The following is an 11,740-nucleotide window of genomic DNA, read 5'->3' as shown; positions in this document are numbered from 1 at the left end:
TGACCTCGAAAAAGATGATCTTTATATGAAAATTGTATCTATCAACAATATCTATAACTTTGTAATTAAATATTTTTCTATTTAAATGTGTTTATATATTCAAAAGTGACTAGAAATTCCAGATCTAGTTTTTCAGATATGAAATTCATAACTTTTCAGAATATCGATGATATCAGATTTTGGGTTATTTTTACAATTTTCCAATAAAATGATATCATTTTCAAAAAAAAATCCCATAGTGGCCTTCGCTTTGGGCTTTGGGCTCTTCCGTATTGCTCTTGTCAGGTTCTGTATTCCCAGGGCCCAAAGCGTAAACGACCACAAGGGTTGGGCTTCGGCTGATGAATTGCTTCCGAACGTGCAGGATAGCGGGCCGGCCCGGTCGAGTTTCCCGGCCGCCTGGATCATGGAAGCAGAACAATTTCGGCCGTACAATAAACATGTGTAGGCCCTCTAAAAAAACTAAACGTGGGTAGGCAAACGCATGTGTAGATAACTTGTCCTACAGGCAAAAGGCTAGACGGGACCAGATGAGCAGCCCAATAATTTGTGTTAGTTGCAGCTAACCTTGCAGGCAAACAAGATCAGTCCCAGGAGCAGGCCTGAATCTGCTGCAACTCTGCATGCATTGATTTGCATTTCGCTTCTTTGACAATTTCCCTGTTGGAGTAGCACATTTATGTGCTGCTTGACTGCATGCATGCATGTCATGGCTTTCTTATGTTTCTCCAGCATCAATTGACAAATGTTTGCACTGATTATTATTTTCTCTTGTACTAAGATTGTTTATATCGGAACATTCTGTGCAACCCACTTGGTCTTCTCCAACATTTTCATCTATCTACTTTGTGGAAATACGCCTTATGAAAGAAGCACTTGGACCTTGGAGTGATCCTACATTGTTTTTTTTTCATCCAAGGAATGAGCACAATTTACACTCGTGTACTTTGATAAAGGTCCACTTAACCTCATGTACCACAAAACATGATCAACTTACACCCCGAAGTGGTTTCAAGAGGCAGCTTTAATTTGCTAACAAGGATCCAACTCAGAGTGTTTTCGCCATGTTCGTAGCTATGTCATCGATTTTTGCTATTTGGGATCGAAGTAAGAGGGAGGGAGGATGAAGAGAAAGAAAGGCAATGGGTAAACAGAGATGATAAAGGGAAAAAGATAGAGTTAACCGTGTGGATGTAAACATCCTCAAGTTCGACCCCCATAAGCAGAATATGATGATTGCACGTTTTGGGATTTAAGTACCCGGTTTTGCAGTTAAGGATGTAAAATTGACTATTCTGCACAGTTTAGGGGTGAAATGGACTCGTTTCTTCCTTGAAAAAAGGTACTCGTTTCTTTATTGAAAGTTCAACAAAGGGTCGTGGCAAACCATTTTCCCGAGTTGATTCCACTCCCTAACAAAAAAAAATGGAAAAGAGAAAAACTTTTTTAGTATCATATGTATATATTTAGTAACTTGTAGGTAAAACAAGAGCGCTTCACATAATGCGACAAAGGTCCCCTTTAAGCACATGGTAAAGAAAGATTCTCCACTACTACATCACACCCCCAGGTACCACAATCAAACAGGGACTAGTAACCAACCCCTACCTTTTATCCGTAACATAGTCTGGCCAGGCCAACTTCTTCCCCAGCAAAATCTCTGCCATGGATGGCAGTAGTACTCTCTCTATATTACTGTCCCCTCTCGCCATTGCCAACATGGTAGGTTAGCTGCAGCCGAGTGCAGCGCGCAGTACGTCTCGGGCCGATCGTCTCGTCGTCGTCGTCGTCTTCTGCATACTGCCACAAGCTTCCAAGCCTCGCATGTGCCGGTGCTGATGCCGATGCCGATGCCGATGCGCTGCAGAGTCGATCTAGTCCAGCTACGGTACAAGCCGATCGAGAGGCACGCAACTACTCTGCACCGATCATGGATATGCATCGCTATTCGCCACAAAACTGTATCGACGACGTACCGCAGAAGAGGCCAGGAAATGTCAAATTGGCACCAGCTATTGCATGCACGTACATGGGTCTCTGTCTGACAAGTTTCAGCCAGCGCACTCTGCTTTGGCCTCTTCCGTCTCTATCTACCTAGTTGCTGGCAGCCCGGTTACAGATCGGCTGCAGGGTTGGTCATGCATTCTGTGTACGATTAGTCCTAGGCTCCTAGCCTCCTAACTAAGGTGACCGTATATTACTAACTGGATGTAGAGAGTATAGGTTTATTCGGTAGAGTTTCAGTTCTATTTTTTTTTTAAGTTTAGTATTTTCAGCTCTATAAATTTTTGAAACTAAAGCTTATGTTTAGCTAAGCTTTTTTATTTTTATTTTCAACTAAAAATATAAGTTTTTGTTACTTTATTTTAACTTAAAACTTCAGATATGATATAGAGCTGGAGTTATAGTCGCCAAACATGACCTTATATAAAGGTGCATGATCTGATACTTTTGGTCCGTGCAGAGAGGAACAATAACCAGTACGGATTATTAAACAATTTGCAGCTATCGTCCGCGTCGGATTGCCACACCGAAACATGAATGGACCCGATTAGCCCGAGAAAGATTAGCGTGTACAAACATCGTGCCGACCTATCAAAAGATGGTTATCGCATTTCGCATGCCTACCTGAATACTTGGTTGGGGCGAAAGTGAAAGATGGTGGCGCTAAAAAGGTGGTAAAGCTGGAGTTGAGCTAGCTTGATGACCAACAGCACAAGGCTCCTAATCACAATGAACAACAACAGCTCACATGGCCATGTGAGAGTGGATGATGGCGGCAGCCCAACCAGCGGCCGCAAATCCTAAGCCAATCATTCGCCGTTGGATGCGGGGGCAACCACCTGCTTGCCTACCAAACTAGTCACTTCAAAAGAGAAGTAACAAAATAATAGTTGCGCTTTTCCCAAAGAAAAAGGAAATTAGAGTAATAGCTGTATCTATGCTTCTGCAATGGGAGAAGGGTAAAAATTCAAATTTAGATGATATATATAAGTGTATTTGTTGAAATAGATAATATGATAATATATTTACAATTTTAACATTCATATTCGACACATCATTTACCGAAAATAGAATTTTGGTACACCATACGACGAAAGACCACGGGCTCAGTCATATTCCGCACACGGTGTGCCGAATATAGTACTGTAGCCCATATTTAGCACACTGTGTGCCGAATATAAGCTACATCGCTGAATATGGGCTTTGCACGCCATCGGAGACCGCACGACAGGCAAAGGTCATATTCGGCACACTGTGTGCCGAATATGGGTTTTTCGGCGTGCAGTGTACTGAAAATCCATTTTCAGTAAATAATGCGTCGAATACGAATACTAAATTTATAAATATGATAATATATTATATATTTTGGCAAATACGCTCATGTATGTTGTCTAATTCTCCCTCGGTTCCAGAACATCAACTGTATGTATCTAGCGCATGTTTGATTCACGCGTAAGTTTCGAACTTTTAAATTTGGATTTGAACACTTTCAGTTTGAGTCGCTTCAATTGCAAATTGACATCAAATGCTTTGAAATGGGGATTTGAATTGAGGCCTGAAAACCTTTTACTTGAATTCCTTCATCTAGAAAGTTTAAGAAAGCTTCTCTAAGTGTTCTTCTTCCAGTTCCACTATTGCGCTAATGAGATTGCAACCACCGTAGATTCATCTCCTCTATTGAGCTATTATGCACCGATCAGTTGCACCTAAAAGCCTAGCTTTATGAAAAAATATGATAAATTCGCTTATACTTCAACATTTTCCATCATATGGATTTATATTTCAACACCCAGTTACGTAGTGACTCCTTTAGGTCTGTGAAAACAGGAACTGATTATAATTTTTTATTTAATTGATTTTGTCAGGACTAAAACTCCATGCATCTGGTTCTAATACCATATTAAGATATTATGCCTCCCAAAAGCCTAAATTAATAGGAGAAAATGAGCAATTAAATTCTACTTCAACAGCCTCTGCCCGCCAGGCGCCACCATATAATTTGGGAGAAGTGTATCCTCGCGGGAGAAATACTAAAATTAATTTATAAAATCTTCTATGGCGCAGCTTGGAAATGGACTCGTTTCGCTCTCACTCCCGCTCCTCGGTTTCAAACGGAATAATCGCATCTTTCCAGCAGAGCACGCGACAACTTACGAGCAGACCCCCCCCCCCACCCACCCCCGAGGCTCGAGCCTGCCGGCGCTGTTCCAGAACCTTGCGATTATATACCCAGTTTTATCTGATCCGTAGATGCAGCGTATCGATTCCAGTTAAGCAGACTCGATCGTATGTCCTGCGCTGCAATGATAAACAAATCTGAATGATTGTGTTTTTAGATGCTAGTTACCAGCAATACTGCAATAGCCACCTCGATGTCGCAGACCTTGCTCAATTGGAATGATTAAAGCTGCTGCTCTTTTTAATTCACAAGTTGATTCTACGTACGTTCCCTTTATTTGTCTGCCCGACAATATTGCATCACATTTGGATTGCACTCAGCCTAGAGCCCTAAACACCCCTGGCGGAATCCAATTATATAAGATCCGGATTGTAAAGACTTCCGCAAGATATGCATCCATACCGTTTATCTTGGATCCAACAACCGTCTTTGCTTGCGTGTTTTCCTGTGATAAAAGACACTACTGGTGTCTGATAAGGGTTTACATGTGAGACTAGATCTTATATAATTTGCTTCTCGCCTGACCCGTCAAAATGCTGGCTCGTCCCAGATTGGTCATTGATTTCGCCACCCCCGGTTCACCAACGTATGGACGCAAAAATAAACTGCGTGATCCAACATTAGCCTGAACAGCCAATAATTGACGCTCAAACAAACAACCACTTACGTATCTAGTCAACGACCCTGTTTTGGTGAGGCAATGCAAACGAGTCCTGAACCTTGATGAGAAGAATTGTTGTTGATGTGCATGCATGTTTTTCTCTCCCGACAACCGTCGGTCCATAATGTATCGTTACTGATCGGGATGCACGTGAACTTTGTCCACTTGCAGCTACATGCGTTGGGAACAAATTCTTGCTATAGGCAGAGTAAAGCAGAATCATTGTCTCTGATCTTAGCTTGTTTGCCAAATGAAAACGTGAATCACTAGACAAATTAACTCCGAATTTACGCTAGCTACTACTTTTTTATAAAGCCAGACGCACGGCAATGGTCTGTATTATTGTACACATGATTTTTGGGAAACAGTACAATTTTTTTACTTCAAAACAGAACAATTGGAACAAAGTGATTTGTACAAAATTTGGTGCCAATGGTCCGTATTTGAACAAGTGCATGATTGGTGCAAAGCCACTGAATTTCCTAGTTCCCTTCCGTTTGCATGTTTAGGTGTTCTGCAAGTTCTATTTTGAGAGAACTTTGTACTATTGATATATTGTAGTCACAGTATTTTGATCTATTGTAGTCGCAGTTCCCTTATGTCTTGCTTGAGGGTGCCTCCTACTTCTTGTCTGGGTATTTTGAGAGAACTTAACGCTTAAACAGTGGAGCTCAAAATTACTTATATTGTCACAACATGTATAGCTAATTATAGCCCGATGGAACGTAATTAATAGCATTCCCTCTTGTACAAGCTAGCGACAGCTTGTACCGATCCGTATCATTCTACTAGCTTTGAGATTCGTGCCAGGGCTGCTTCATGTGAGGTGCCTAGTACTGGAAGAGAGTTAATTTCGCTCTAGTATGAATCCCTTACCCAGAGTTGATATACCTCCTTCTTGATCACCCTAAGAGATCCAATGGACAGTTGCGTGCATCTTATGATGCAAAGGCTGCAATCTCAAAAAAAAAAAAAAAAAAAAAAAACAAGCAGTGGGTCCGTGTATATGGTGCATCATGACTACAATGCAAGCCAATGTACGTGGTGCTTATGCCATTGATAGGATATTTGGCATTTGCTGGCCGATAGAGATCGACGTGCCGGCCGGGGTCCAAAAAAGTTGACGACGGTCGCACACATGCAGAATGCCTGGCTACTTTTGCTAACTAAGGTGTTCCTAACTTGCACTAGGGTAGAAATTCTTAATATTACCGGCTCTAAAACTTTCTTTACTATCAATTTTAGAACCAATAGTAGACAATAGATAGTGATAGTCTCTCGACTATCATAGGTGGTTGAAAGCTTCAGTCGGTAGTAATAGTCAGTTATCACTGTCGACTGAAGGGTTCAGCCGGCAGTGATTTTCGAGCTCTAATTCAACATGTTTGTGGTAAAAAAAAAAAGCTATATATATTGACTAGAGGCACCTAATCGTCTACTACTCACCTGCTCTCAAGTAGAAGCTTGAGTAGCGATCACTGCCCACTCGCTATTTTTTCGTGTGAGTTCTAGGACTCAAACTCACGACCTTGATCAGAAGCTATATGCGCGTGACCTCTCTAACCATATCACCTCTCATTCGTTTTTAGTATAATAGCAAAATCAATACTTTTGACATCTTCGCATTGAATGTTTGAATAGCTATTTGCACATCTAAATGATTTTAAATGAAAAAGTTATCAACTACAAAATATACATCTCGTTGAGTTCTACAATATTAATATAAAGTTTGTCTCCCTTCAACTTCATATGAAAAAATTTATATCCAATCCGTACAGTGTTCAATAAAACAGCATACTGAGTCTGACTTTGACGTTCGACCTATACATTGGAAGCTAATGACGAGGCGCATTCGAAAAAATATATACTTTCGAAGCTAATGACAAGGCACATTGGAAAAAGTACACGTCTTTAGACCCGTACTTTCCTTAACCTAAAAAAGGCTCAGAAAATCCTGAACAGAACATATGAAGTTTTTTTAATGAAAACTGATATTCTCTAATTTGCCTGATAATTTTTGGAGACATAGTGCTATATCTGAAAGTCAGACGTTTCATCAATCTGACTTATCAAACTCATGATAAAAATTATATTTGAATTTGTAGCTTACAACTTTGTGACCTTGTGTATGGCTTTTTTTAAATGATTCCTATTAGTTTTACGCTAGATCTAAGCCAAAAGTTTGTGATCAAATATATGGCTTCCTCTGTATCAGTTTTAGATATTTATTTATGCATCTATATGATATTAAATAAAAAAAATGATCAACTATAAAGTTGTAGATCTCATCGAGAACTATAATTTTCATATCAAATTTGTCTTCATCCAACTTCGTACGAAAAAATTATAATTTTTTTTAAGATTAGCTGTCATCGACCACGACTGAAACTTTGTTAAGACTATTTGAAAATTTAAATGACCTCAAATTAAAAAAAATTCAACTACAAAGTTGTAAATCTCGTCGAGGACTACAATTTTTATGTAAAGTTTTTCACCATCCAACTTCATATAAAAATTATAAATTTTTAAATATGTTGTCATCCATTATCATTGTCGGCTCGTCACGCGAGCTGACAGTGATACCCAACACGAACCGACGGTGATACTTGAATCGACAATGATAGTTCATGTATTACTGTTGGTCGGTACCCTCAAACGGTAGTGAAGCATTACTGTCGGCTCAACTCTCCAGCCAACAGTGATATCTTCCATCACTGTCGGTTTATAAGCTATATTGATTGATTCTTATCACACGGCTTTTGAATCGACAGTGATATCTCATCACTATTGATTGATTAAATATCGATAGTGATATATATAACCGATTTTGTAGTAACGTTGCTGCGTATCCGGTCCTTACCTACCAACCACCTCTGTTACCAATCGACGCCGCAACATCACACCTGCACAAGCATCTGTACTGACAATTGATGGCATCTAGTATACCTCGTCGTCTCCTGTGGAATCCTAACCCTACAAAATGTGAGTACATCTGAAGGCGAGATGATACATATGGAGAGCAGTTAATCAGTTTGCATTGCAAGAAGGTCAAGGTAGAGGTTGAAGTGTTTAATAACTGAACAATTTGGTCCTGGCTATATGCTGATATGCGCATTCACGGGCTAAAACTCCGTGCATGCATATTGTTTGCACTGTTCCTTCTCGGCCCACGCATGCAACGACCACCGCCGTCGGCCACTATATAATTCAGGGGCGCAGTGCTAGCTTAGCAGCTTAATCCGAGGCAGTACCAGCTACTCCCAAGTCGAAGAAGTAGACACCAGAGGTAGCCATGGCCGCCTTGTTGATGCGAGTGGTGGCGGCCGCGGTCGCCGTGGCGTCCGTGCTCGCCCTCGGCGCCGTGGCGCAGCTCTCGCCGACGTTCTACGACGGCAGCTGCCCGAGCCTGCAGTCCATCGTGCGGTCCGGGATGACCTCCGCCGTGCAGAGCGAGCCGCGGATGGGCGCCTCCATCCTCCGCCTCTTCTTCCACGACTGCTTCGTCAATGTAAGCCGTCCAAATTCATTTGCACATTTGCAGTGGTCGCCGGTTCTTGCATTTGCGTCCTGCTGTTGCTACACACCGCCGCGTTGCATTCGTGGCTGAAGTGACATGGACAATTCGACGGCATGATGCAGGGATGCGACGCGTCGGTGCTCCTTGACGACTCGTCGACGCTGACGGGGGAGAAGAACGCGGCGCCCAACGCTAACTCGCTGCGCGGCTTCGAGGTCATCGACGCCATCAAGTCGCGGGTCGAGGCCGCCTGCCCCGGCACCGTCTCCTGCGCCGACATCCTCGCCCTCGCCGCGCGCGACGGCGTCAACCTGGTCAGTGATCCTGCCTGCCCCATCTCTCAACTTCCAGTAGTGAAGTGGTAAACCACCTGCCGACAGCCGTACTACTAGCTGCCCATGCATGTCAGTAAAAAGCTCATCTTGTTAATCATGCACTCCCGTCAACCAAGCTCGTCAGCACGCGCGTGTCTTGTTGCTCTGAGTGACTCGTGGGCCAGCGTTCACCAACCACTTTACGCTCAGGCTGGCACGATGGATGCTTCCTGATCTGAGCTAGCACATTTTGTCGTCAAATGCACGCCGAACATGTAGCTACTGCTCGTAGCTGCTCAGTCACAGTAGCAAGTTGCAGCACAAGAGGACACCCGAGATTGACGCAGGCAGATCCCGATGGGAGATGCAAAACGATCGAAGTAGCAAGTGAACATAGTTTAATCAGTTAGTTGTAATTTGGTTGCACTCTGACGCATTTGACTGATGCGTGTTTTTACGTGACAACTGTACAATGCAGCTGAGCGGGCCGACGTGGGCGGTGCCGCTGGGCCGGCGCGACACGCGCACGGCGAGCCAGGCCGCGGCGAACAGCAACCTCCCATCCCCGTCGTCGAGCGCGGCCACGCTGGTGTCCGCGTTCGCGTCCAAGGGCCTGGACTCACGCGACCTGGTGGCGCTCTCCGGCGCGCACACCATCGGGTCCGCCCGGTGCGCGAGCTTCCGGTCCCGCGTGTACAACGACAGCAACATCAACGCCGGGTTCGCGACGAAGCGGCGGCAGATCTGCCAGCCGCAGAGCGGCGGCAGCGACGGGAACCTGGTCCCGCTGGACGCAATGAGCTCCGTGAAGTTCGACAACGGCTACTTCCGCAACCTGGTGGGGCAGTTCGGCCTGCTGCACTCCGACCAGGAGCTCTTCGGCGGCGGCGCCGTGGACTCCATCACGGCGCAGTACGCGCGCAACGGCGGGGCCTTCGCGCGGGACTTCGTGACGGCCATGATCAAGATGGGCAACATCAGCCCGCTCACGGGGTCCAACGGCGAGATCCGCTCCAACTGCAGGAAGCCCAACTAGATCACGACCAGGTCGGTCCCCGAGATTCGTGCTGAGAAGGGAAGAAAAGACGGATGGCCCGGATCGGCCGACATGGCCAGCTAAGAGCAGGGCGGCGAGGCGTGTGGCTTTTTTGCGTGGAAAGTGTGAGAGTGCGTTGGAAGGGAGCGGCGAGCTGGCGAGACGATGATGGATTGGTTAGGTGGAGCGGCGCTGTCCGGAGGAGGAGAGGAGGTGGGGGCCCAGCGTGCCGTGACACATCGGTCACAGAACAGCGTCACACTGCATCGCCGTTGCTGCTTTTGGTTGCATTCTTTCTTTGTATCATACGACGACGACGATTTTAGGCTGTAATTTGTACGTTCGTGGCACGATTGGTGATTATTTGTGGAGGAGGATATGAATAATAACAGATGCGCGCACTGTGTGTTCATGTGTGATGTTCTCCGTGATCGACGTCACTATTGGAGGCGTTGATGAGCAGGGTGGTTACAAGTACTAGCTTGATCATAATGCAGAACAGAATTAGGCAGGGTGTAAGTACTGAAGTACGTACCACTGGTGAACAAGGATGAGTTGTGATGAGTTGCCTGCAACTGCATGCGACGGGCCCGGTATGTAAAGGCTTCCAATACGTCAACAGACCGATTTCTACCGCGAAATCGGTCGATCAGTCAGCCAACCACGGCCTTCATCATCTTCTGCCTCACGAAGAACGTCGGCTTCTTCTTTGTTGCCGGCGCCGTTCTGCCCCCACCCCACCCCACCCCACGTGGCCTCGCCCATGCAGCCGCCAACGTCGGCACTTCCACCGGCTACCGGCAATGCTGCCTACCGCCCTTCACAACAATCTCCGCCTCCCTATCCTTCACTAACCTCTCCTATCATGACTCCTGATCCGGTTAGAATATATGGATTTAACTTATTATATTCGTACAATTTTAAATAAATCTTAAAAGCCTAACTAAATAGATGTAAGCTGTATCTTTTAGTCACATATTGTTAATGAAGATGAAGAGAGATTAACTTAAAAGAAATTCTTATATTCACCCATTTAGCATGTATCAATAAGAGGACTAGAAAAATACATATGCAGGTGTATGTCACCTGCACGAATAGTCTGCCAAAATCAAATCAAGTTGCTTACGTAGATGATATCTTTTTTTAGTTTTATTCTTTTTGTTGCATAGGCAAACAGATAAATATATGGAATTCGCATCTGTTAAGAATCTGATCGTTGTACGTAACAGAGTCTGATCGTGCCACATCTCAATCACATGATTGTCTCTCTCTATATATCTGCCAATCGTTGCCACAAAACATATACACAATTAGGATTTTGCCTATTTTCTTTTTGATGTATCGTCGCACGTAGTCTACTCTATCCTGTTATGTCGACGTACACTGCCTAATGGGAGACCAGGTCTCCGAAACCCATCGCTCTTGGGACCCTACATCGAAAGAGGGTGAATAAGTTTTTTGGAAAGTGCTCGTCGCTATTGCTCACGATCGGTTTCCTCTCCATCATCGCGATCTACTTCGTCTACTTCATCTTCATCATCATCTATTGTATTGCTATCACGAGAACTTCTACATCTTACATTGTCATCGGGTACGTATATTGCGATCTATTTTATATTAAATATCTTGTCGGGGTTTATCAAAAACTTATCGAGACCTTATTGGAACTTGTCAGATCTTGTCAGAATCCTTCTCGAAAAGCTAGTCTGGACTAATCGGGGCTCATCGGAGTTTGTTATTTGCATATATTTCTATTCATATTATATTTAAAAATTAAATTAAATTAAATTTGAAAATACTATTTTTTCAACAGACCCTTCCTATCCGTGGTCCTCTATCACCCGCACCGTCGATCTACCTCCCCGACCTCCCTCTAAAGTCATTGGGGGGCTTGGCGGCTTGCAACCCCAAACCCTAACAAGCTCGGACGACGGTGGAGGACTCGGTCGAGTTCAAGAGGGTGAGAGGAAGGAGAGAGAATTGTGGTCGTCTTGTGCGCATGAATCTCAAAACTGACCGAGATGGGCTC

General features: G+C 44.3%; 1 protein-coding gene across 1 annotated transcript; it reads left to right on the top strand.

The window, feature by feature from the left end:
- Window positions 1-7,730: 7,730 nt before the first annotated feature.
- LOC133922357 (peroxidase P7-like) lies at window positions 7,731-10,123 on the top strand. Its single transcript, XM_062367654.1, has 3 exons — window positions 7,731-8,352; window positions 8,484-8,675; window positions 9,154-10,123. The coding sequence occupies exons 1-3, from the start codon at window positions 8,137-8,139 to the stop codon at window positions 9,709-9,711; spliced, it is 966 nt and encodes a 321-aa protein (XP_062223638.1). The 5' UTR covers window positions 7,731-8,136; the 3' UTR covers window positions 9,712-10,123.
- Window positions 10,124-11,740: the final 1,617 nt, after the last annotated feature.

This window comes from Phragmites australis, chromosome 6 (genome assembly GCF_958298935.1).
Source record: "Phragmites australis chromosome 6, lpPhrAust1.1, whole genome shotgun sequence".
Classification (NCBI taxonomy): Eukaryota; Viridiplantae; Streptophyta; class Magnoliopsida; order Poales; family Poaceae; genus Phragmites; species Phragmites australis.
This window is presented reverse-complemented; position numbering and strand designations above follow the sequence as displayed.

Bases quoted from the DNA above. Each gene is read 5' to 3' on its own strand.
- LOC133922357 (XM_062367654.1), top strand. From the start codon at position 8,137: ATGGCCGCCTTGTTGATGCGAGTGGTGGCGGCCGCGGTCGCCGTGGCG. The intron at 8,353-8,483 runs GTAAGCCGTCCA...GGCATGATGCAG, and splicing joins TCCACGACTGCTTCGTCAAT to GGATGCGACGCGTCGGTGCT. The intron at 8,676-9,153 runs GTCAGTGATCCT...TGTACAATGCAG, and splicing joins CGCGCGACGGCGTCAACCTG to CTGAGCGGGCCGACGTGGGC.